The sequence below is a fragment of the Protopterus annectens genome, chromosome 12.part0 (genome assembly GCF_019279795.1).
Source record: "Protopterus annectens isolate FY-2018-M chromosome 12.part0, PAN1.0, whole genome shotgun sequence".
Classification (NCBI taxonomy): Eukaryota; Metazoa; Chordata; order Ceratodontiformes; family Protopteridae; genus Protopterus; species Protopterus annectens.
The window spans coordinates 487,618,218-487,645,350 of NC_056746.1; the positions used below are offsets into that span (position 1 = coordinate 487,618,218).

Below are 27,133 nucleotides of genomic sequence, written 5' to 3' on the forward strand. Positions count from 1 at the left end.
CTTATCTGTTAGGAAGGAATTTAAGGAATGGAAATTATTCAGGAGTTACTAGGGAAGATGGAATTTTCTTCAGAAAACAGGAAGCGGGATTAAATGAAAGTGGAGTTAAAAAGAAAAAAAAAAAAGGTCAGAGTCAAAAGAAAAGATTTGGTTAAGTAGCAACAATTAGAGTAGATGACAAAGGTTGAGGCATTACAGAATAAGGGGAATCTCACAGAAGTAGAAGTGGTGCAGCCGCAGAGTGCCAAAGAGAAAATAAAGGACTACCTGGATATATGCATGTGTTTAGAAAGACTGCTGTTAAACATTTTTTTGATAACTCCAGAGCATGAAACCTTTTAGCACAATGGCTCAGGCAACAAATTGTAGAAAGGGTTCTTGCCAAGCTTACACAGCCTATAACAACCAACCAGAGTTCCTGTATTAGAAATATTTCAGAAATTTTATGAAAATCGATAAACAGCAGTGAAATGTGGAAATAAAATACAAATAGAAATATTTATGGAACAATGAATTATACCAAGGTTAGAGGCAGATGAGGCTCAATTTTTGGTGCAGTGTTGTGGAAAACAGACAGTTTGAAGTCTTTTCAGGATACAAAATTAATGAAGGTAAAACCAAGGCAATACCTGTAAAGTATGCACACACACGATTGGGTACAGCTATATCCATATTTATGGGGAGACCAGAAAATTTAGTAGGAAGTAAGAGTTAAAACTGATTCTGTTATGGCAGCTAAGGATACGTGGGAAGAGACTAAGGAGAATACAAAACTTGAAAAACCTGGAAGCTCTGTTTTATGGATATGGATGTAACTACAAGTGAAAATGTTTTTAGTCCCTTTAATTTTATAAACAGGTCTTTATTTATTTTAATCAACCAGAGAAGTTGTGTATAGCAATTAAAAGGGGGGCTGGAATTTACTAGAGAAAACTGACAAAGAATCCAAGGTATTGGGAGCAAATAATTAGAAAGGGAAAGGTAACAGAATGGAAAGGGGCCAAGAACACATCTGGACTGCAGGATGGAGACTGCCTTACCTATCAAGGATTGATAAGAGTATAGGCAAAGAGAAAGGAATAGGGGAATCCTAAGTGAAAAGCCCAGCATTGGTAGAGCTTTTAGCGGAGACTAGAACAGAAGCCGATGTTAAAAAAGGGAAAATTAGTAGGGCATATAAAATATTATAGGATAACTACAGGAATCAGAGATGGTTAGAAAGGATTAGGAAGAGACTGGATAAGCAATTTGCACAGAAACACTATGAGTATATATGCATCCAAAATATACAACAAAGCCTAGAAGATTTTGGATTTTTGTTTGGAAGTGTTTGCATCTGTATTTTTCTACTCTAAGTAGACTCCAAAGAATTTTTCCACATATAGATTGCAAGTACAGGAGGTATAATGAGGAAGACAGAAATAATTGGAAACATGTTTTGGGAATGCAATGAGTTGGCAGACTTTAAAAATTCCCTGCATACTACACCATGCTATGAAATGAAAACTTGCGTTTGCACTCAAATGTTTAAATAATGGTTAAGTAATGAAAAAGAAACAATTCTGAAACAAGAACTAGAATAACCTCTATGTTACCCTGGATACAGTAAACATTTCTTGCGTCCCATTCTTCCCAAATTTTCCTCCCACCTTGCGAAATGGAGGCCATTCTTCCTCACTGGCTTGCGTTAAGCTGTCATTGTGGTCACATTCCAAATGGAAGATACTGGATGTGTTCAACCTGTAGATCGGCCGCAATGTAACACCTGATGCATCCCAAAACCGCACTGTACCATCCTCATGCCTAGAATAAGAAACAGTTCCTAAGAACAAGACTAAAGAAAGAAAAAAACCTCAAAAGCAACCATCAATTCCTCAACAGGAAAAATGTATATACCTCTTTCCAAACTGCAATGCCTGCATAACTATGCTCGTTGAATATGGAAAATCTTACTGGCTGGAAAGGAGGCTTCCAAACTGATATCTGCATTCTTCTAGATCAAAACACAGGATTCCAAGAAAACAAGGCAAACAGCAGAAAATACACTGCCAATAATTTGACAACCTAATGTACAAATTATACTGGAAAATTCAGGGGAAGCACCGTTTGATACAGTCCAATTCAGTCCATCTCTGACAATGACGTGATCTCTCCCACCAAATGAATTTGGATTTTGTTGGAAGAGATGTTGGCAGGCAAAGATGGCAGTGAGCAGCCCCTGGCTCGATGTATGGGTGACAGAGGGGACAATACATGTTACACATGCAGAACATGGGCCTGCCCAGCACACCTACAAATGTAGTGGATGGGGAAGTCAGCATGCGGAGGCATCAAAGCAGCACTTAAATGGATCTCACAGCAAGAGCAATGTGGAGAAGGTGAGGCTGCTCCACGGGGGAGAGCAGGCCACTCCCACTGAAGTGAAAACTGGCTCACCCTCTCCCACCCAATTCCAGGGAGTACTAATGGATTAATTTAGTTAACCTTTGCAGGAATGAATGGGTCACAGGTTTCTCCTAGCCCAGGGATGCACACCTCAATCTCAGTGGAACAAATGGGTAAAGGCAATAAAGCCATCAAGCAGGTCCAGGGGAGGAATAAAGAAAAAACTAAACTAAGACTATGATCACAAGTGAAGGGAGACTAAACTCAAATCTGCAAACTCTTCGATGAAGAATTTTTAAATCTTATGGAAGAAGCCAATGGAGTACGCAGCAACACTCGTACAAAAATATGTAGTCAATGCAAAGTTCAGACTCGTGTAATGACAATAAAGATATAGTCCACTTTAAAGCATCAAAATGTGGCATGTCTTTTATACATAATCTTGTCAAGTAGTACTAAATATAGAATAGCTCAAGAATTAAATACATTACTTCAGTATGTGACCCCTAACCGGGAAAAGCCGAAAGATACAACTTCAGTATTGGACTGTTACAATCACATTGTGGCCCAAAGCTGAAAAACATGGATAGCCCAACAAAAGGTGCAGTTTCTATAAATTCAATAGACACATTTAAAACACAATCCAGATTCCAAAATGCTTATCAAACAAACTGCATTATTTCAAATTAATATGCAGAAGGACAGAGGCAAACAAGGCCACATCAAAAACTTACACAAAGATGATCTGCACTTAAAACAAGCAAAAAAATAAATAAATCTGTCAGTGCTGAATACATTCTGTGCTACACTGAACCCTAACAGCACTTTAACTCAACAAAATAAGCAGGATGCAAAGTGGTGAGATGTCAATAATAACATTTCAAATGCAGTTTTTAAATCTGTGTCAAATGATGTGATGAGTCATTTGTTACAGTGCAAAAACATATTCAACAGCCCCTGCAAATAAAGATATGTCCCATGCATAAAAAGGCTATGAAGGAATGTGTACAGAGGTGTGCTAGCTTCAGTAGTAAAACCATAAAAAAATGCATGTTGGTGGCACCAGAGAGCCATAATAAAGGAACAAGGAAGGCTACATTTCTATATAAAATCTAAAAGCCTCACTCTCCAAACCCTGCAAGACTTGCCCGAGGTCTCCCCTTCTAGTACCCTATTGGTTTATTTCTTCCTTTCAAGTTGTGGGAGTCAGGCATTCATTAACTGGGAAAGTCCTTCTGGAGAGGCTCATCAGCTCATTCCTTCTACTGGAAGGCATCAGATGTGCAAATACCAAGCCAATCTGCTTAATCCTGAAAACGCCTCCTAACCCCTCTTTGAAGGCAGCTTGCATATTTGCAACAGCTGCCAGTCAAGGACAGATGCATAACCACACATCTCCCCCTAACCAGGTGGTGCACTGCTTAAACAGAACACATGCGGCTTCTAATGCTAGTTAGCAAGTACCCTTTTCCATAAGTGTTGCTAATGCGATAAACCAATATCCCCTCCCCCAGACTGGAGACCCAACACTGGGTACTCGTTAGTATTCTCCTAGGCCCAGCTCTTACATTGTCGATACTCCTAATCAAACATGCATCACCTGAATCAGTCAGAGCTTCATCATTTTATACCATGTAGCTTGTCAAATCTAGTTTTATTCTTGACACTATGATTAAACATACCAAGAAAAGGCATCAAAAAGTAAAGCAAATTTTACTAGCATTGGTGGTATAGTGGTGAGCATAAGCTGTCTTACAAGCAGTTAACCGAGGTTCATTTCCCAGCCAATACAAGAAGTCTGTTCATTTAGACACCGGTCTTCATTGTGCTTCAAACAAAAATATGATGCTCATTCTTGGGGTGTGTTTGGCATGATGGTTAAACTCTGCCTCATGGACAGAAGCTACAGGGTTCGATTCTGACCTTGGGTTATTGGCAAGGCTTAAAATGGCCCTTCAGAGTAGTTACCTAGTGTTCACTTATGAACCTATAAAAAGGTCAGTTGAACATAAAATACATTTGAGACAAGAAAATACAATAAAGGTAGCGCATCTGAATGGGATACGAAAGCAGTCTTTGTGGAAGCCATCCCAAACTGAATAAATTTGCTGTTGTACTACCTAAATATCAAATTAAACTGCAAATGTCAGTAGGGAGACAGTTCTGCTACAAGTGTTACCTTAATGACTAACGAAAACATTTACCCAAAACTCCATCTCCTGTGGTGCAGAGATTTTCTGCGATGGTTGCACTACAGATAACTTGGTACTGACTGCCAGGTCTGAGTACTGGGAAAGTTGGATTGGGAGCTGTCGGAATGAGGCAAATGCCAACTCATTCAGCCTAGGTAAAAAGGGAGTTGGTACTCCCCAATCAGTAACGCACCTGGTTGAATGTCAAATTTGGAGCTCCACTCACTGGGAGATGGCGGTAGGTGTGCTGTCAGGCCACAAGCCCTTAAAGGAATGCTTCTAGCTAAGCATTTAGGGTATGAGAAGCACACAGTGGGCAGTGCTTCACACTATCAGGTGAACTGCTGAGTGCAACCATCAGAAGCATTACCCTAAAGGCCGATAAGTGGTAATAAACTCTCACCTTTCCCAAGCAAGTGAATACATTAATAAGAGATGGGAGGGAATGAATGGGCAACGAGGAAAACAGGCTGATGGTCACAAGGTAAGATGGCCTAAAATTATACTGGAAACAAACTAGATCTGAAATTCTTAGCAAAACTATATTGATCTTCATGTACCCATAATGTTGCTGACAGAAGGCTCCAACGGTGACATTCTAATTACATCTATGTACGGCAGTTCAGTGCAGAAAAGATAGGTTATGAGCTGCAGATTAGCTTCATTCTGAAGTTCAGGGTTTGAGTTCCTCAGTACCCTTTAGAATGCCATGCCCCTGAAAAAGATGCTTACACCTACTGAATTTACTTGGTGGACAAATTATTTAAACTCCATTCAGAGGGCTTACAGACCCTATGGTAGGAGTAAAAACAGATCCTACAATTATATAAAATAATGTTCTGCCTGTGGCCAAGAAAATTCATAGTATGCAAACATTTAGGCCATTTTCCCAAAACCCAAAAGCTTCAGGATGAAGCTGTCTTCTAAGAACAGGAATGCAAACAGAAGGATTAAGTGTTTGCAATTACTGCATCTCAGACTAAGGCTAACTAAATGAGCACAGGTTTACCTTTTGACACAATCCAAAGTAGCACATCACTGAGTACAGCATATGGAAAAAGCTTCCATTCATAAAGACTGTACTACTGGAGAACAAAGAATTACATTTTAACGTTCCTATTATAATAAGTAATATACATCAAAGCTAACATTTTATTCCTGTCTGTAATTTTAGGGGTAGACAAAAGCTTTCTCTACAGTAATTCTGTTTAACTATCCTTTGTCCCACTCCAAACAATATGACTGCCCAAATAGATTACATCTTAATAAACGTTGACAACAAATTCAAGATATGCAGCTAAGGTTTAATCTACCCATAACTTATCACCTTTCATGAAATTATGCATTAAACAAATGCCTGGATAGGAAAAGGAATTAAAAAAAAATTGCTGTCCAGGACCAAGAAGGAGCAGGTGCCCAAATGGAAGCAATCTCTCCTTAGCCTGAACAAGCAAATAATAGAACTAGTGAAATCCTCTAAAGCCAACTTCAGGTCTAAATTGGCCACATCTACTAGACACAATCATAAGACCTTCTTCACATATGTCGGCAATTTCAAAGGAAGCACCCAGATCTGTTCAGAACTGGTGGTCAAGGACACCACAAACACAAATGCTGTAGATATAGCCAATGTACTGGCTGACAGATTCAGCGAAAACTTCTCCCCTCTGCCCCCCCATCAGTAAATCAGGACATCCCCAGTAGCTGCCCTCCACCTCATCGCTAGGGAATAGGTCATCACTGCCCCCTCAAAGGCAAAAAAAAAATACAGCCTTCATGGGACCCGATAACTTCCCAGGCTACATCCTACATGAACTCAGGCATGAGCTTGCAGCACCATTAGGCACCCTATTCAACCAAAGCCTGAGTACCAGCCTTGTCCCAGCTGAGTGGACAACCGTCATCCCTTTACACACAGGTGGAGCGTCCACCAATCCAGGAAATTAGAGACCCATTAGCCTAACTATCCTGATCTGCAAGGAAATGGAACAGATGATGGACATCATTAACAAGGACACTGGCAACCTCCAAACACTCTACTCCACACAGTTTGGCTTTGTTAAGGACAGGTCATGTCTGTTAAATCTGATGGACTTCTTTGAGATAGTAACCAAAGCCATGGACAATGGGAAGATGGTGCACACCACCTACCGTGACCTGCCCAAAGCCTTAGACACTATTCCCCACTCGGGCATAGCAGATAAACTCTCTCAACTAGGCATCAATCCATATGTTACCAGATGGGTAGCAAACTGGCTCACTGATGGAACCCACCTAATCAAAATAGAGGAAGCCACCTCAAGCAGTAGACCCGTAACGAACTGCACACCCCAGGGATCGGTCTTGGGGCCTCTGTTAATCGGGATATGCTTCTGTGAGGTGCAGGCCAAAACCAGTGGGCTATGGCTGACCAAGTTTGCTGATAACTGGAAGTTGGGCGCAGTCATCAATTCCCCAAGTGATGTTGACATCTTCCAAGAGGGTCTCACTCAAACAAATGACTGGTGCCAGAAACATGGCCTCAAGCTGAATGCCAAAAAATGTATCATCCCCTCTGGGGGAGTGACGTCCCCACATATCACATTAATAACGTCCTAAGTAAACAATCAGTAGTGAGGGATTTGGGTATCCAGGTTGATAGCAACCTGACATTTGACGACCATGTTGCTTCCGTTGTACAGAAAAGCTTTCTACATGGCCCAACTCATAAGTAAGGGTATCTCATACAGGGACAAAGAGGTCATAACATCCCTGTATTCTTCCCTTATAAGGAAAGAGTACAATGCCCCCTTTGGCATGTACCTTGCAAAGCATATGCAGCAGCTGGAGAGACCACAGAGGTTCCTCACCAAGAGGATCCAGGGCCTCAAACATCTACCCTACACTGACAGGCTAGAAGCCCTGTCCCTCTACTCAGTTTCATACAGACTTCTCATTATTGACCTCTGTCTGCCATACAAAGCAATCTCAGACCCCTCCTTGATGGGACTGCTGCATATCTGCAAGTCAAGCTCCACTCGAGCAACCCATATGGGTGACCTCAACCTGGTCTGTGATATTATTAGGATTTGTTGGTGGGACAGATTCATGTCCCAGAGACTCCCCATCTGTGGAATAGACTCCCTCTCCACGTCAGAGTACCTCATTATCCCTTTTTACGCGCAACCTTGATCACTGGATGATAAACTGAAAATACACCCCTGGGATTCCACCTGTGTCCCTGCTGGACAGAGGCTTTGGGTGCTGACTTGTCTAAACATGGACTAAACTCTTGGCTAGGCTTATAAAGGCCTCAGGGCCATTAGCCTACTAACCTCCTATGATCCTAAGGAATGCAACATTTATTACCGTACAAAAGTTTGCTCCAATCTGAAAAATAAGTGTGACTGGTCATACAGTTCTATAAATAAATGAATGCACTGTTAGTTTGGAATACAAAATATCCTTGTCAAGTGGATTCCAGCACCAGATTACATAAGTGGTTTGAAACTCTAGCAGAATGTAATCCACACTTACCATGTAAAGACTTCAACACATCTTTTCAATGACAAGCATCAAAAATTAAAATGGGGTTGTGTTTTATGCCCGTCATGGAACACAATGCTGAAACAAGAGCATAAGATTTTGTGGTGCACAAGGTGACGAACACTTCAATGGCCAATATAGCAGTACAAACTCAAATGCATATGCATGAAACCACTCAGATGTGAGAATGCTTATAATCAGCAGACAAGGTAGGCTACAGAGGGAAACAAAAATGAAACTACAAAACCACGTGTGAAACATCATGATACTACTGCATACACAATGATGTTAGCCTTTTTTTGGCAAGATTCCTCCAGTTTAACCAACTCTATGGTATACAGAAGGAATAGGAGTAGCAGCTCAGCACTAGGGAAGCCATTTTTTTTTCGGGGGGTGGCAGTGAAACTGTCAATATCAGCTAGCCCATTCACAAGGGCACACTAGAAGTTACCTCACCTGGCAAATGTCAGTTACAGAACCTGGTGTAAGGCCTGGCTGTGCATTCCTTGCTAAGCAAAACGTAGCATTGCAACTGGAATCTGCACAAGTGAAAATGCATGCAAAGAGATAGCAGTGTAATGCACATCGGCTGCTGAAAGGTAAGTGGGTAAAGGGTTACTACTGAAAAAAAAAAAAAAGGTGGCTGACAAGATGACAATATCCCACGACTGTCTTTTACCCATGAGGAATTAATGAACTCACCAAGCCATGACACCGATGATCGCCAGCAGGCAACAGGAAAACATACTAAAGACAAGATTCCTCCCCTGTGAAAAAGTACAGTAGCCAAGCGTGACAAATGTGTAAGTATATCGGGCCATTAAGGACTGCATTTGACTGATACTTTGCTAAGGCAGATACAGTGTTTAGATAGCATGCCTAGTTTGAAAGTACAGCTGTATTTGAATCTCACCAACATAGCACATGTTCGAAAAGGATCATTTACAGAAAAATTCATGAAATATGGAAATTGGCTTCAGGTGGACATCTAACAGACTGGACTGACTCCCAGAGGTCTATGGAAGGAAGAACCTATACTGATTCGGCCTCCTTACATGACGACACACCCTCACACCCTGGATAAGAGGTAAAAATCTGTTGGCTTTCACAGATGCCAAAGGCAGAGCTATAAAAAGTGAATCTAATTCAAGATAAGTCTGCTTCTAACCTTCTGCAGGAGACCGTCTACCATTGCATGTGCACAACAGGACAGCTGACAAATACATGAAACAAATTAATTTATTCAATTACCCACTGCTCTAACAAATGAGGCAATTAAAAGGCAACTACAAATTAGTCAACATCTTTTGATAAATGGAATAGTAACAATTTGCAAACAAATTGTCAGCATTCCTTAAAAAAGGAACAAGATGCTTACTGCAACAATGACCTCTATGATGATAAAGGGCAATTGTCACAACCACCACTTATGCTGGCAGACATCAGAATAACACTGTACTATCTCAGCAGTTTGAGGCAGTAAGCACCACTCCTCATATGAAAATCTCTACACAGCTGATGTGCTAGAGAAGTGCATCTTCCAAACTCACTAGTTCTGTTGTCTGCGTTCAAAACTGGCTTAACTATTCCAAAACTCTTAGCACTCCAATGTTTCCAGCTCAAAGCCACAAAATAGAAGCAGCACGCTGGTTGCAACTCTCTAAAATAACTACAAAAATACAGCCACAGTAGTAGTACAGCCCAGTGATTTGTGGCATTTAATTTCAGCAATACATGCAGCTAAAGCACACATTATGAAGACCTAGCCCCTAACTGGTAATGGTACAGTAGGTAATTACTTAACACAACCTGCTGGAGTTCCTTTGAAGCACGTGCCATACACAGCACATTTCAAAACATAGAAAACAGTTCTACAGGTCATATAAGAGAGATGATGTTAGGCTGCTGGAAAGAGTTCAGAGAATGGTAAGGAGGTTAAAGTTATGAACAGACTGAACTGGAAGTCTTGATTCAGTCTCAAAAAGCCATATGCTTAATAAAACCAAAATCTCTTATACCAAACACACTACTGAATGAACTGGAACTCTTCTCTCATACATTCAAGGGAGACAGAGGAATATACAAGAGTTTAATGTCGAAGAGATGTGAAGAGAAGAACCCAAGTAGGAACGATAGGGAACCGACCACAAGCAGAAGACTGAAGGAACTACTCTTACCTTTGAGGAAGTTCAAGAACAGGGCAGTAGATCTATGAAACCGCCATTAGAATGGGTGGTAGTAAAAGAAATCACAAATGCATTCAAGAAAGCACTGGACAGATAGAAAAGGGAAGGTAAAGGAAAGTGTGCATGTTGACTGCAACTAGACAGTCAAATGGTCTCATGCAGAAAATGAAACAAAACAGAATTAGGATTTTGCTTTATTCCCATAAACATAAATTACAGTATGCACTGAAGAGAATGCACTACCTCTTTCTCACACAGGCTTGTTTTGCTGAGGGACCAACAGTAGAAAATACAAAACTATAGAATAAAGATGGTGGAAATGTTTTACAGATTGTTCAGCTTTCATACCACTGAAAAGGGAGACAACAGAGAAGGAAAAAATTGCTCATCTCAACTCCTGTTGGCATACTGGCCAGCACATAGCTCTAGGACATTCTAGACAAAAGGTAGCAGGGATATTTTTAGCACGTCACGCCAAGGTGAAGGACAATATTGTTGTAAAAGCACAGGCTCAAAGAACTGGTAAGGTAATATCTCCCCACAGCAGCCGATGCCCAAACACAGAGATGAACACTACCCTGTTAGAGCAGATGAAATCACCGCTACTGTGTAAATCATAAAATGTGAACTCATGCACAGGTAGAAGTGTGCTCATCTGATAAGAGTTCAAGAGCCTTGGACATCTCCAGGATGGACTGGCCTTCTCCCAAGTCAAATTCATCATTAAAGCAATACGGTTGATTGGGGACAGCAGTTCAAGAAATGTCAAGTATTTTTTTTTTTGTGAAGTGGGGACAGAAATCTATCCAAAAGGTGAACTTGGTCACCAAAGGATTAGGCAGACCCCCTTATTAGTAACAGTGATGCCTCAGAGGCAAAGTGGATAAAAATCAGGAAAAGTAGTTGAAGGGAAAGTAAGATCACCTCAGAGTAGGACTAATGCAGCAGCAATCCCTCTACTTAAATATACTTCAGTGAGTTTAAGTACAAACAGTGGTTTCAGTGGGCCATGGCCAAAGGGTGGAAGAATTAATATGCTGCAGGACTGCAGTGGTAATGCACCACTTCTAGAAAAGGATTCCAGTTTATAATGTTTAACAATAACTAGATTAAAAAAAAGTCATCAAGATGCAGTCGTAATTTACTTATTCAAGCACTTAATCACACAAGCTCTTAAAATATGTAGTTTGCTTTAAGATTCTTCCAAAATAGATTTGAATGCTTTATTTAGTTCAGCATGTAGTCTTTATTCTATTCATCAGTTGTGTGTCTTTTTGCACAGTATGCAGGCTTTATCAACTGAGTTTATAGCATTTGGAAAACAGAGACCCAATAGCTGTCTCATGGATACTCTATGTTGACAAAATGCTGAATGATGCTGCAATGGCAACTGCTGCAGTCACTGCAGAAAACATGCCAGCCAATTTGGAGGGAGTTGTACTGGCACAGATTAGAACCACTTACAAAAATTGCTTAATTCTGGCCTTCCCCTTAGATCTTACTGCTCCTTCTGAACATTGCTCTGCATGTACCATTCAAGCATATTCCATTTATTTTTATGAAATTTTCTCCTTTTATTTTCTAAAGGAACAGCCTCCAGTTTTATTGCTTTTGCAATATTCTGAACTTCTATTATAGTTTGGTACAGACAGATTTCCATTTTCTAGCAACTGCTTTTTTATTAGCTCCTCCAAAATTAATCTGGATAAGGCCTGACTGTGTCGAGCCTATATAGATCTTATGCCCCAGCTCAAAAATGATGATTTCTTTAGTTACAATCACATTACTGGCAAAGCACTCTGTAGAGAACTTTTACAATTTGCCAACTTGTTAAACTCCCAAAGAAAATCAAGGTTTCCAGTTGCCTCTGTTCCCCATTACCCCTCCAGCATTTGCTGTTTACCCGAGAGAAAAATACTCTGTAATCCAATCTGAGCTTAATATACCTATGCAAACAAAAACCTGAACTGTCTGGATTTGCCCATACAAGTGTGAGCCCTACATAAGTGAATTTACTAGCAGGAGCGCAGACAGTATTTATATATTTTCCCCAAGCTAGACAGAATTTTATTTCACAGGATCACAAGTATTTAACTGAAAGCTTTGAGACACATCCAATAGAGTACGGTTGTGTACATTTGCCATAAATGTAGATGTTCGAGTGTATGCAATGTTGCAGTTATCACCTATGGGTTATCCCTGCTGTGGCAGCCCTCGGCCGGCCCGAATACCAGTGTCAATGCTTTTCCGTGTTAGCTGCAGTCGCCTGTAGACTGACGTCAGGCCGTCAGTGGTATAAAGCAAGGCAGCTGACACCATTACATCAGTTTTTCTTGACCTAACCAGGTCAGAAGCTCCAGGAAATGCAGCAAAGTGGTCCTGGTTATTAACAACCATCTCAAGATGCTTGTGTCTCCCTAATGAAAGAGGATATAAGGAGGAAGGAGGAAGGGAAACCAGGACTACAACAGTGAGTACACTCTAACATCTACATTTATGGCAAGTGTACACAACTGTACTATGTTCTTCGTGCTTCACTGTTGCAATCACCACCTGTGGGAGGATTCCCAAAGCTGAGGAGAGGGGTGGAAGGATTAGATAAAGACCTAGGGATTGGTAAGCAAGCCCTGCAGAACTGCAGAGGCAAACCCTGCCTTAGCCTTAGAGAAATGAGGAAGGTGGTAATGCTTTGTAAAGATATGGAGCGAGGTCCAGGTGGCAGCTTCCAAGATGTCCCTGGTGGGAACTCCACTGAGGAATGCTGTGGAAGTGGAGGCTGCTCTAGTGGAATGGGTACAAATAGACTTTGGGGGAGTTTTCCCATGAAATCTGTAGCAGAAATTGACAGTGTGATATCCATTTGGAAAAAGTCTGCTTGGAAATGGGCTTCCCCTCTGCCACTTGGGCAAAACTGACAAGAAGTTGGCCCATTTTTCTGAAGGGTTTAGTATGGTCCAGATAGTATCTTAGCCGTATGTGTACGTCTAGAGTGCAGAATTCTTTCCCCCTTGTTTTGAGGATTAGGGAAGAAGGTGGGCAGATGAATGTCCTGGTTGAGAGTCACATTAGATACCACCTTGGGCATAAAGGAGGGATTAGTCCTGAGGGATACCCTATCTGCATGGAAAATGATGAAGGGCTCAATGGACATCAGTGCCTGAAGTTCAGAAACGCTTCTAGCTGAAATGATAGCTAGCAAAAAAGCAGTCTTCCAGGAGAGGTATTTCAGTTCTGCTGAAGCAGTAGGTTCGAAGGGTGGTAAGGTTAGTTTTTCAAAAACAATTTAGGTCCCAGGCTTGCGTGGGAGGCCTTCTGGGAGGTCTGATATTAGAAGCCCCTCTCAGGAAGTTTAATCAAAGGATGAGAAAACAGGGGCTGGTCTGTATTAAAATGAGCTGAAATGGTTGAGGCATGGATTTTAACAGAAGAGAAGGAGAGCCCACTATTGAGTAATTCCGCTAGATAGTCCAGGATAAGAGGGACAGAAGGTTGCGAGGAACTGACCCCAGGCATAGAATCATTTTCATTTCCCTGTGTAAGAATTTCTGGTGCTGGGCCTTCTGGCCTCTGTGATAATGTCTAGGACCTGCTTGCTTAGCACAAGCCCTTCTCTTACCTTGGGAGCATCAGCCATGCTTATAGTTTGAGTGTCTGCAAGTCTGGGTGCAGCATCCCCCCCCCTTCCCTCATTTGAATCAAGCGGTTTGGAATCTGGGGAAGCTGCCTGGGAGGCTGAGATGTTGAACAGCAAGAGGTACCAATGCTATCTGGGCCAATCTGGAATAATGAGGATGGCCTTGAGTCCCTCCTCCCTTATCTTGACGAGTACCTTGGGAATAAGAGACAGAGAGGGACATGCGTACATGAAGAGGGAGTTCCAGGGGAAGGTCAAGGCATCCACCTTCCATGCTAGGTGGTGATGGTCCCTGGTACAGAATTTCTTTATCTGGTGGTTGAGGTGTGAAGCAAAGAGATCCGCCTCCGGATTTCCCCACATTTGAGTGACTTGCAAAAAGATCTTTTTCTGGAGTTGCCCCTTGCAAAAAGATCTTTTTCTGGAGCTGCCATTCGTAGAGGTCCAGTAAGTGTCTGCTTAAGTGGTCTGCCAGGGTGTTGTTGATCCCTGGTAGGTACTGGGTTATTAGGTGCAATCCTATGGAGGAGGCAGTCAGATGTTCATGACTAGCCTGCACAGAGGGTAAGATTGTATCTCTCCCTGCTTGCTGATGTACCACATTACTGTGCTGTTCTGTTTTGATAAAGTGAATCCCTGGCCTATGATGGGGTTGGAAGGATGTCAAGCCTTCTGCACCATCATCATTTCCTTCTGGTTGATATGTAAAGGACGGTGTTGGGCATCCCAAAGACGTTGGGAGTACCTGCCTGCTAGGTGGACACCCCAAGAAATGTCTGTGGCATCAGTGGTGATGGTCTGCCCAGTAAGGCGGATGATGAAGGGAAGACCCCGGTTATTGGCACAGGCCCCTGCCCACCATAGAAACTTGGCCCTTATACAGGGCATCAGAGGGAGAGAGGTCTCTAGAAGCTGCGAGTGTGGACATCAAAGGTTTTTTAGATACCACTGAAGTTTCCTCATTTGAAGCCTGGCCCAAGGGATTAGAAGGATGCAAGATGCTATGTACCCCAAGGCCTGCAGGAACTTCCTCGCTGTGAGGTGACTTTTGGATGCCAGCTGGGTAAAGTTGAGAGGCATGAAGCTCTGCTTTTCTAGGGATAGGAAGGCCATTTGGGATGCTGTGTCCAGCAGTGCTCACAGGAAAATTATGCTCCTGGAGGGTGTTTGCTTTGCCTTCTCGTTGATGGTGAACCCCAAGGAAGTTAGGAGGGTTTTGACAAAGTAGAGGTCCTGGAGCAGCTTTTCTTTGCATTCTGCCTGAATGAGGCAGTCGTCCAGATAAAGGTAAATCTGTATATTTCTCTGTCTGAAAAATGCTATGGCCGGGGCCAAACATTTGGTGAAAATCCTGGGAGCAATAGATAAGCCAGTAGGAAAGAGCAGTGCTGCGTGCCTGCTCTGAAACACAGGAATTTCCTGTAGGACTCCCTTATAGGGATGTGGAGGTAGGCATCCTTTAGGTCCAGGGTCACTAACCAGGCATGTTTTGTCAGCACAGGCAGTAGCTGCTGCAAGGTTAGCATTTTGAATTTGGGGACCACCAGGGAGGTGTTCAGAATGGACAGATCCAGGATGGCATGCCAAGTGCCTGGAAAACAAGCCTTTGCCTGTTTAATCTGCGGAAACAGGTTTTACTGCCCCCTGTGATATGATAGTTTGGACTTGTTTTAATGCCTCTGCTCACTGATTTGGAGGTAAGTCTGGGTACCCTCTGGGAATAGGGAGTTTGTTGAAAGTGAATTTGTACCCCTGAAAAATTATCTTTAAGACCCATTGGTTCTTTGTTACGGAGAGCCAAATTTTCTTTGCAGAGGGACAGCCTTCCTCTGAGCTTTTGGTGGGAGAAAGGAGGGCGGGGGGGAGTGGGAGTTATTGAGAGTTTCTTCCATAGAGGGATGGCTTAGAACTTCCTGCCTTAGAGGCATAAGTGGTCCACTGTTTGGTTGTCTGGGTGGCCTGTCCCTGCAGGGCTTAGCTTGCCTCTGTTTGCTAGGGGCAGGAAAGAACCAGCACTTACAGGGAAAATTCCTGCTGACTCTAGGAGGTTGAACCTGAAAGAAATATTTGACTGTTTGCATAGATTTTGCTTTGTCTTCCAACTTTTTAAGCACCTCTTCCGCTTTTTCTCCAAACAAGCTGTCTTTATCCAAAGATGTATCAATTAATTTAGACTTGACATTATCAGGTAGAGGTTGTTCCTTCAACCATGCATGTCTCCTAATGGCAGGTCCAGACACTGCTGCCCAGCTGGAGGCTTCAAGATAGTTATATCCACAGTGTAGAGAGTGCTTTGCCACTTGACAAGTAGAGGGCAAGAAATCTGCTAACTCCTAAGAACTGGCACAGCCAGGAAAGGTAGAAATCTTTTGCTTTAATAGTTCCAAAGTGTGCTGTTGATATTTTAACATATGGAACGGACAGTTAAGAGCTCTGATTGCTAAGGTTGCAGAGGTGCAAACTTTTTTACCCCATCTGTCCAGAGCTCTGGCATCCTTATCATAAGGTGTAGGATTCTTTGCAGAACTAGCCCTGGCTCCTTTAGGTCTCAGAGTAATGACCTCCGGGTCTGCAGCAGGATTTCTGTACAGGTAATTGTGAGAGTCCAGTACTCTAATACCTGTCTGGTTTACTGGGAGCAGGTGGGAGGGCATCAGGGGCTAAGCTGGATTCAGAGAAAACATCATCCACCACTTCTAAAATAGAGGAGATGGCCAGGGGTCTGGGCTGGGACAGGTCTAGAAATTCTCTTAGCCTTTTCTTAGACTGAGGGAAGCCCTGAGATTCCCATAGGAAATGTTCCCTGAGGGTATGGAGGATTTCCCCAAAGGAGAGGTCTTCTGGTGGGGAAGCAGAAGGGATCGATTCCTCTGCATCTGAATCCTCATAAGCAGTCAGAGGTTGTTCCTCTTCAAAATCTGAATAATCAGATTCCTCAGAATCTTGCTCTGTGTCAATAGTTCAGGAGAAGGGTGTCTTACTTTAGAAGTTGTGGCTTCACTGCCCCTGATAAAGGAAATAAGATCTTCCGCCATCTTAAGCATTTGGGCCTGGGGTGGAAAGGCGCGAGTAAGATGGTACCTAGAGGTAGATTTTTCTACGGGTGGCCTGACTTCTAGGCCTAAGGGTATTCATCAGTCTGAGAGAAACAGTAGGGTGTGAAGACGTCGGTTTGACTAGAGCCTCCTTGGAAGCAGGTGCCTGCGTCTTAGCTCATGAGCCAACTGAGGCAGACACAACCAAAGGTTCTGAAGACGAAGATTTATGTGGCATACCGGACTCTGAAAGGGTCTCGGTAGAGGCCTGTGTAGCTATCGCATCGGGCATCAGGGGCTGCGAAAGCACCTCACTGAATTCCAGAAAACTGACTACCTGCTTAGCCTCATGTGGTCCGTCTCTATCATTATCCCTAGATTTTTTTGGAGGCTCTATGGATTGTTGGCTGACAGATGCCATTTGTGAAGACGAAGACAAAAATACCAGTCCACAAAGAGCTCTACCACAAATGGTTCTCGCGTTAAAAAGGGCACAGAACCAGCAACAGGTGACATCGTGGTCTGGGCCTAAACAAGTGACTAAGTATGAATGGAAGTCTCTGTGTGGGATCTGCTTTCCACAGGAGAGAGAACTGTTAACTTTTTCATACATTGGTTAGTGCAAGAAAGAGATCCCCAATGGGGTACTTAGCTTTAGAGGTTTTCAGCTGTGATCCAAGCTCTGATAGCGACCGACCAGCACACTTGCAAACTTCTGCTACGGGCTCCATGGCAGTAAAGACTGGTGTGCTACGGGCTCCACGGCAGAAAGACTGGTGTAATGGCGTCAGCTACCTTGCTTTATAGCATTGATGACCTGACGTCAGTCTACAGGGGACTGCAGTTGATGCGGATAAACATCGACTCTGGTATTCGGGCCGGCCGAGGGCTACCACAGCAGGGATAATGAAACACGAAGACCATCTTTTGGATCACTCACCAACAAAGATAAAGATGCAGGACAAAGTAAAAGTCAGACACTGGCATTTTCCTATTTACTTGTTAAAAGCAGACGAATTTAAGGGATGGGCAGTGGAAATGATTCAAGAATTAGGGAAAATCATTTCTTCATAAGGGATAGCTAGGCAGTGGGATAAAATGAAAATGGAGTTTTAAAATATGTCAGAGATGAGAAATTGTAGTAACAGGAATTTAGAGGGGCTGTCAGGTGCTAAAGTACTGGAGACTAAGGGGAATCCCAGGGAAAGGAGAAAATGTAGATCACTAAAGGGAAAACAAGGGTGCACTTGAATAATATGTCCGAGATAAGAAAGGTTGCTGTTAAGCAAGTATTTTTTGAGAATACCAGCATAAGAACATAGGTAGTACAAAGAATTGCTGCTAATCTTAGAGGGCCTATGACGAGAGATACTAAGGAGTTACTGGAAATAGTTTAGAACTTCTATGCAAATTTACAAAGCATAGGAATGGGGAACCAAGATAAAGCACAAGTGGAAATATTTATGGGGAAATTAGCTATGCTAAGGTTAGAGGAAGGATAGGAATTAATGTCCAACATAGCAAAGGGTGACAAATTATAATCAGTCAACATGTAAGGTATTCCTGTGGAAGACTGGCGGGTAAAACATGACACAAATCTGCAAGGTTTTATTTAATAGTATTTTTCAAAAGAGGGACATCACTTAGCGTCCCGGAAGAAAGCTGTGGTGGCTACATTACCCAAAGAGGGCAAATAACCTTTCAGACCCAGCTTCATACAGACAGACCTCAATTTTAAACCAAGATTTAAAGTATCTAAACTAGAATGACAAAAGCGCTGCCAAAAGTGATAGATATGCATTAGTGTGGTTTTGTGGAGGAGATCCAAACATTTGATTACATTAAAAGAACGATGATGATCCAGAGGGAAACTGTATACAAAATGTTGCTGTTGGAGGATTGATTGAGAAGAGGTATCTGATGAGTTAAGCTGGGACTTCATGAGTAGGGCAGCATTTGAATTCCCTGACAGTGTAATAGAGGTAATTAGGAGAAAATATGAAGGGTCAGAGACAAGACTCAACTGGTGGGCAATCTTTGACAAGATATGCTTGAACAAAGAAATCAGGCAAGTGTGTCCTCTTTCTCCTTCATTTGCTTTACACTTCGAAGTATTGGCTCAGAAAATAAGTGGCTTACAAATTCAAGGCTATAGCTGGTATGGTAAAAAAATAAATTTTCCCCCAAATATTTTGTACATGACAAATCCAGAAAAGGACATTTCAGTGTTGTGAAACATTTTGAGACCGTTTCAAGTCTTCTGAGGACATAAAAAATGAAGACAAAGCAAAAGTGATAGCAGTAAACTATGTACACACAAATCAATTGGTTAAGTTGAAGGCCATAATTAAAATCTGAAAGAATACGGAGAGGAAGAGGGCAACAGTTAAGTCAGTTAATTTGTTTCTTCCCACAGAACAGGTATTTTAGGATTTCCTGATTAGAATGGTACTTTAGGACTACACAATTAAGGCTCATATACATAAAAACAGAAGGTACATCAAAGTGGAAAGATGATTATGATGAAACGGGGGAGAGGCTTCAAGGAATAAGGAGAGAGCAGGATTTTGTATGCAGGCCCTTAAGGAGCTACAACCACACAGAGTACTTATAAAGCAGCAGAAAGTATTTTAAGAAGCAAGCCAACATGGAAATGGAGGTAAGATTTTGCTAGAAAGAATGACTACAAGTAGGGGTACAGAAACTAGGCAAGGGTAGCTGGAATTGAGACAATTCACCAAGGAAGAGAGGCACTGGGAGAAAATAACTATGGAAGGAAAGGTAACAGAGTGGGAGGAAGCCCAGCAGAGGTTCGGACTGCAGTTTAGAGTCTGCCTTCCCCACCACAGAGTGCAGGCAAAGATAGGGGAGAGTTAAAGATCAGCTCTGGTTGAGATTTTGAGTCTAGAAGAGAAACTGCCATTAAAAATGATAATTAGTAGGACATATAAAGTGCTGCATGACAACTATAAGAATCAATCAAGAGGTTAGAAAAGCCTTGGAAGAGAGACTGGAAAGGCAATTTTACAAAGGAAAAGTGGGAGGACACATCTGCATGACTCCCAAGTATTCAACGTCCAGAAGACTTACGACTTTTTGCACAAAGGGTTGCATAGGTATTTTTATATTACAAGTGGATTTCAGAGATTTTTTTCCCTTCGGTAGATAGCAATTGCTACAGGTGTGATTTTTTTTTTTGGGGGGGGGGGGGGGTAATGAGTTTTCAGACTAAAATTCTCTTCACAGTACTTTGTCAGAAATATTGAGGGAGCAAATGATAATTAGAATGATACTTTTGAGCTGGGATAAAAAAAATCTGAATTACCTACACATAAGACCTGCTAAGTTTAATGATATTGACTGTCAAATAAGGCAACTACAAGGAAATCAAAATCTAAACCAACCATAACTGAAATAATGAATACTATAAAGGGGATAGAAAAACTGAAGATGGGATCTTAAGACAATGGAAGGAGAAAACAACATACTAATAAATGGTACTTCCGGAAACAAATATACAAAAAAAAAAATTCAGGAGGAGTGAAATTTTAAAGAAGGTAGGAAATGAGCAATTTATGTAATGCTAAAGTGAATAACAATTGCTAAAAAAAGAAAATGTATATAAAACGCATTAAGTTAATGAAAAAATAATTAAAATGATCTGTGTGTACCCATGCCACTGCTCAATGTGTGAAATTAATAATGGTGTTTAAAAACAATGTTAGTCTTCAGAGGTCTAATAGTGGTCTATAAAAACAATGTTAGTCTTCAGAGGTCTAATATTGGCCTTTAAGGTCCATTCTCTGTTGGAACCAGTCTGATGTTAAAATCTGTTCCATCCACTTCTGGCAGAATACTTTCTAAAGCAGTAGATATGAGGGGGAGTTAAGAGGTCTTGACCTACCAACATCACAGTCTGGAATCTTGGGCATCCCAATGAAAGGCAGGGAAACTAATTTGTATGCTAGCAAACATCCCTCACCCACGTGTTTCTGGCCAGGGTGAAACATTTTTGAAAATTGCTACCCCCCCCAACATACACGGTGAAGGAGGAAGTAATTAGTACTGAGGGGCACTCTCCTGAAGGGCTGATGGTCTGCTCCACCTTCCTCTGCTTTGCTGACTGCACCATTTTACCATGCAAGAGCCTCCTTTGTAATCTTTCTTGTGCTTAAACTGTTCACATTCAGCCTTTCTATAAAAGGACTGCTGTTTTTAGAGGGAAAGCTTGTGTTATACTTGGATATTGGGGAGTAAAATAGACATATCATTATTTAATTGGTTTTGTCATTTCTTTTTCTTTCATGTTTTTAACAGAATTCTTGAAAAGGGGCCCAAGCAACAGGTACACCTCTAAAGGGACATTGCTCGAATATGTTGGTGGACAAATCCACAAAGTCTGGGGTCTTTAGCAAGGCTTGCCTCCTAATAACTGCACCAAAAGTAGCTGACCTGGCAGATGCTTCTGCAGCACCAGTCATGTTTGAAGGTGATTTGACATTGTGGCTCTATGATTTGATGTTTTTGGATCAATATGGCCTTGCCTTTGGGAGGAGTTAGAGCTTCTACCATTTCTTCCCTTTGGTTCGGAATGTCTCCCTGCTAATGTAGAATACATGTGTGGCAAATGATAGCCCTATTGTCCAAGTTGGGTGGTTGACATGTAACATTTTTTGCTAGACTTCTCCTATAACATTCTTTGTCACTGGAGCGGGTGAAATCAGTAAGGGTTGAATTTGGATCTCTTACGGACATCCAGTTTGGATCCCGTACTGACCATCCAGGACGACAACAGCAAACTCTGCTAGCTAAAGGACATTTTTAAAGACACTATCACATCTTCTAATTGGTAAAACATATATGTAGCAGAGTATAAGGTACACACATTTATTTTTCATTCTCACTACGATTGGAAGCAAGGTAGCTGAAAATGAAAGGCTCTGATTTAGGGATGACAGTAGCATTACTCCTATGCAAAACTGTTACAGATTCTTCAGTGATTATTTTGTAATTGAAGCAGGCCTATGCAGGTGCCTTGTGGGGAAGGACAATCCTATGGGTGAGACCAGATTTTATCTTACGTCATTCGCACTTACCAGCTGTTGGTTTATTAGGCGTCACACTGCTGACAGGCTAAAAACCAACTGCCTAGAGATGAGTAAAAAAGAAAATTAAATGTGAGAAAGAAAAGTTGTGTAAAATCTTACCATAACCAGAGATGTCCTCCTTTTCCATATTGCAGTATTCTGCACAGTTGGGGTTTCTCCTCTTGCTACTGGAATGTCCAGACAGTATACAAAAGTTTGCAGTCACTGTATAGTGCGTGGGACATCTGATGTGGCTAGCAGAACGTGGGCCATAAAAGGGATGTCTGCACACCAGACTTTAGAACTGAGCGCCCCAGTCAGCACCAGTCTGAAAGAAGGTAGTGGAAGCCCTGTGCCATACAAGAAGGGAGATTCCCGATATCAGGAGAGGTAGGTGGGAGGGAAGGGATACTGCAACATGGAACAGAAGGACATCTCTGGTTATGATAAGATTTTATACAATTTTTCTATGTCCTTCTGTTCACATGTTGCAGTATTCTGTACAGTTGGGTGAGTGCCAAAGCTCACTGTGAGGAAGGGGTGGTGGCCTAGAAAGATTCTCCAGGAAACCATGGTGGACAGCCCTGGCAAATCCAGCCCAGGACCTGGAAATCTGGTCTACTTTATAATGCTTTGTGAAAGTGTGCACCGAAGATCAAGTGGCAGCTTCAAGAATAGTGGAGGTGTCCAGGCCTTTGAAGAAGACTCCAGAAGAGACTACTGCTCTAGTGCAATGGGCTTTAACCCTACCTCGTAAGGGTTTACCACTGTGTGTAACAAAAGGTAATAGCTCTAAGATCTAGGCTGAAATGGTTTGCTTAGTTAGTGCTTTCCCCAGGGCCCTGGGGTGGAAAGAGAAGCAACTGGTCAGCCTGTCTGATGATCTTGGTTTTGTGCAGGTAGAACGTGAGCTGTCTGTGCACATCAAGGTAATGAAGTACTCTCTCACTCTCTCCATGTGGATTGGTAAAGAAAGTGAGTAGGTGGATGGCTTGTTTAAGGAGAGGTCATTAACCACCTTGGGCATGAAGGATGGGTTGGTTCCTAGGGTTACTCTATCTCTGTGGAAGATGAGGAAAGGTGGGATAGCCATGAGAGCTTGCAACTCAAACTCTTCTAGCGGAGGTCAAGGCCACCAGCAGAACAGTCTTCCATGTGCAGTGTTTTAGGAAAGCTTTGGATGCTGGCTCAAAGGGAGGTAAGTGTGAGCTTCTCTAAAACAGCTCACATCCCATGGAGGCGGAATGGGCTTCCTTGGTGGTCTGAGATGAAGTAACCCCTTAGGGAACAATTTTGCAGGCAACCTGGAAACTAAGGTGGGTTCCAGGGGTAGGCAGGCAGAAACAGCAGACAAATGGGCCTTAATGAAGGAGAATGCTAACCCTGTCTGTAAAAGTTCACACAGGTAGTACAGCACTAGGGGGACCTCGCTTTGCAATGGGTTCAACGGTCTTCCAAGACATCATGTGGAGAATCATTTCCACTTGGATAAGTAAGATTTCCTGGTATTAGGTTTCCTGGCCTGCAGGACAGTGAGCACATCCTCGTTGTAAAGGTGCCTGAAAGGAATTAAAATCCTATTACCCACAAGGTGAGGTGAAGAGATTGCCACTGTCGGTGGATTAAGGTTCCCTTGTCCTGTGTCAGAAGGTCCACTCTGAGGGGTAACTTGTGGTGATTGCCCTTGGATAATTGCAGGAGGGGGAACCAATGCTGCCTTGAAAAACGGAGTCACCAGCAAGATTTTCGGCCCGTCTTGTTGGATCTTCAGTAGGACTTTCTGAACAAGTGGAAAGGGGGGAATGCATAGAGAAACATCCCCTTCCAGGAGACTGAAAGCATCTGTTGCCACTGCCAGAGGTTATGGCAGTCTGGTGCAGAAGGGGGGGGGGTGTTGCCTGGTTATGGAGGAGGTAAAATAGGTCTATTTGAGGTGTAACCCCATGGGTGGACAAAGTACAAGAAGACATCCCTGTGTAGCATCCATTCGTGGGACTTTGCCATGGACCTGCTGAGGGAATCTGCCTGGAAGTTCTGTTGGGAAGGGATCTATATGGAGAGCAACTCCCTGGACTGCTGGCTCTGTTCCCATACAAGGAGAGTTAGTCTGCAAAGAAATAAATATCTGGTTCTTCCCTGCTTGTTGAGATACCACAGGACTGTGGTATTGTCTGTGAAAAGCTTTAGGGTTCCCTGCTGGAGCCTGGATTGAAAAGCCTTCAAGGCCAGTAGTATTCCTCTCATTTCCCTTGCACTGATGTGCTCCTTCCTGTGTGGTTCTGGCCAAACTTCCGGCACTCTTAAGAGCCCCAGCGTAGCTCCCCAACTGAGATCCAAGATGTCTGTGTACATGACCTGCGTCGGTGTTGGTGGCTGGAGTGGAAGGCCCAGGTTGAGCTTCACATAGGTCAGCCATCAGTGGATCTCTTGTTTGAGGCAGGGCAAGAGTTTCACTCTGTACTTCAGGGGGTGGGAGAGCTGCATCCAAACAGACCTGAGGTACCACAGCAGTTTCCCTCATGTCTCCACAGCAATACCCAGATTTGCTCGGAGTTACTGCACAATGGTACCTCTTATACTGAGCCAACAGATATTGCCAGTATACTGGCACAGAGGTTCAGTGCCATCTTTACACCCCCAAAGGATCAATCACAATACCAGCAGACTGCCAGGCACCCAGTGTTACTGCTGCACAGGTTAGAACAGTACTATCCAAGGCCAAGAATACAGCTTCTATGGGACCTGACAATATCCCTGGTTGTGTTCTACATGAACTACAGAGTGAACTGGCACCTCACCTGTGTGCCTTACTCAATCACAGCCTCACCTCAGGCTTTCTCCCTACCGAATGGTGCACTGCTACAGTCAACCCTCTCCACAAAGGAGGAGCAACTACAGACCCTGGGAACTATCGCCCCATTAACCTGACAAGTCTGATATGCAAACCTATGGAATGCATCATCATAGACCTAATAAAGAAGGCTATAGGAATTTCCAAACTCTGGATCCCACAAAATTTGGTTTTGTGAAGGGTAGATCATGCCTGCTCAACTTGGTCAACTTCTTTGACTCAGTCACCAGAGCTGTGGATGAAGGCAAGGTGGTTCTTACAGTCTACCTTGATCTGGTCAAAGCTTTTGATACCATTCCCCACTCAGGAATCATAGAAAAACTCACTAAGCTTGCATCAACCCCTATATATCACTAGGTGGGGTGCAAACTGGCTCACAGATAGAACCCACAGTGTGAAAGTAGCTGACTCCAAAACAGACTGCACACTAGTCACGACTGGAGTCCCACAGGATTTGGTCCAGGGTCCTCTCGTTTGGTATTTACATCTCTTAAGTCCAGGCCAACACGAAGGGACTCTGGATGACAAAGTTTGCAGACGACTGCAAGTTGGGAGCTATTAACTCCCAAAGTGATGTTGACATCCTACAGAATGGCCTCACTGAGACCAACAACTGGTGTCAGAACCATGGCCTTAAGCTCAATGCCAAAAAATGTGTAGTCATCCCCTTTGGGAAAAACCCGGTTTCAATGAATTACCACATTGATGGTAGTCCACCGAACACAGAAGGCATTATAAGACATCTGGGAACACAGGTTGACAGCAGCCTCTCTCTTGATCACCACATTGGTACTATGGTCAGAAAGTCCTTCTATGTGACACATCTCATTACTAAGGGTTTTGCATCCAGGAAGAAAGAGGTCATTGTCTCTCCTCTACTCTTCCCTCATTAGGCCAATAATAGAATACAATGCCCCATTTGGCATGTACCTCACTAAACACCTGCAACAGGAGAGGCTGCTAAAGTACCTCACAAACAGGATTCTAGGCCTTAAACACTTGTCCTATATGGATGGACTCAACAAACTTCAACTATTCTCCATCTCATATGACTTACAAAGCCATGTCTGACCCAGCTCTGTTAGAAATGCTACATCTAAAGAAATCCTAATCCCTCCGCACCACATGCTCCAGAGACTTCAACCTCATTACCACAATTAACAGAACATGGAGGGACAGGTTCATAACCCAGAGACTGCCCATGCTATGGAACAGACTTCCCATAGATGTCAAGCAGAGCACTTCGCTAACCCTCTTCAAGAGAGATCTTGAGTGGATGGGAAACAGAAAATTCACCCCGGGGACAACTCCAGTGGCTCTACTCGACAGAGGCACTGGGAACTAAGGTCGGGTGGCACTATGTCAGGGTAATCCTATGGCTAGGCTTGTAAAGGCCCAAGGGCCATTAGCCTAGTACACACCTATGAACCTATGTGAAGTCTTGCTAAAGGCAGCATATAGTGGAAGCCATGTAAGCCCAGGAGCCTGAGGTACTGTTTTGCTTTCCTTTCTTTGGTTTGAAGTACCAAAAGTAGGTATTGTGTTCAAGCTTTTCAGGTGGAAGGAAGGCTTTCATGTCATCTGTCCGAATTCTGCACCCCAGAAACACTGTCCTGGGTAAGGTCCAGATGGGATTTTGGGTAATTTATCGGAAACCCTAGGGACTGCAGGAGTGCAATGGTTTTTTTGTAACTGGAGCAGGAGGGACTGCTTGCAGTCTGCCTGGATGAGTAGGTCATCCAGGTAAGGGAATATTTGGATCCCTTGAGTCCTGCAGAAAACAATCACTGGTGCCAGACATTTGAAGACTCTGGGTGCTGTTGAGAGACCAAAGGGCAAAGCAGAGAATTGAGAGTGAGCTCCTGAAGCTGGGCCTTATGGGGATGTGGAGGTAGGCATCCTTGTCCAAGGTGGCCATCAACCCTTGAGGAAAGATTAGGGGGAAGAGAGTTGCTGTGTAAGCATCCTGAATGTGGGTATGTGCATGAAGAGATTCAGATAAGAGATCTAGAATTGGCCTACAGGACTCCTCTTTCCTTGGTACTAGAAAGATCCTGGAGTAAAAAAACCCTTTCCCATAGCAGCCTATGGGATAGGCTGGATGGTGCCTTGGGCTATAAGGTTGTCCACAACTGGTTGTAAGAGGTGGAGCTGTTCTTTTGAGTGCTGAGGAATACCCTTCTTTTTAGGGGAATGATCCAGGTCATGAAGTACCCATGTTCTATTGTTGAAAGTTCC

At 42.9% G+C, this 27,133-nt stretch overlaps 1 protein-coding gene across 1 annotated transcript in view; it reads right to left on the minus strand.

Moving 5' to 3' along the window:
* Window positions 1-27,133, minus strand: part of LLGL1 (LLGL scribble cell polarity complex component 1) — a 668,031-nt gene that overhangs the window by 314,261 nt on the left and 326,637 nt on the right. Inside the window, exon 9 of the mRNA XM_044088928.1 lies at window positions 1,650-1,803. Coding sequence (XP_043944863.1) covers window positions 1,650-1,803 — 154 coding nt within the window. The remainder of the gene's footprint in view (window positions 1-1,649; window positions 1,804-27,133) is intronic.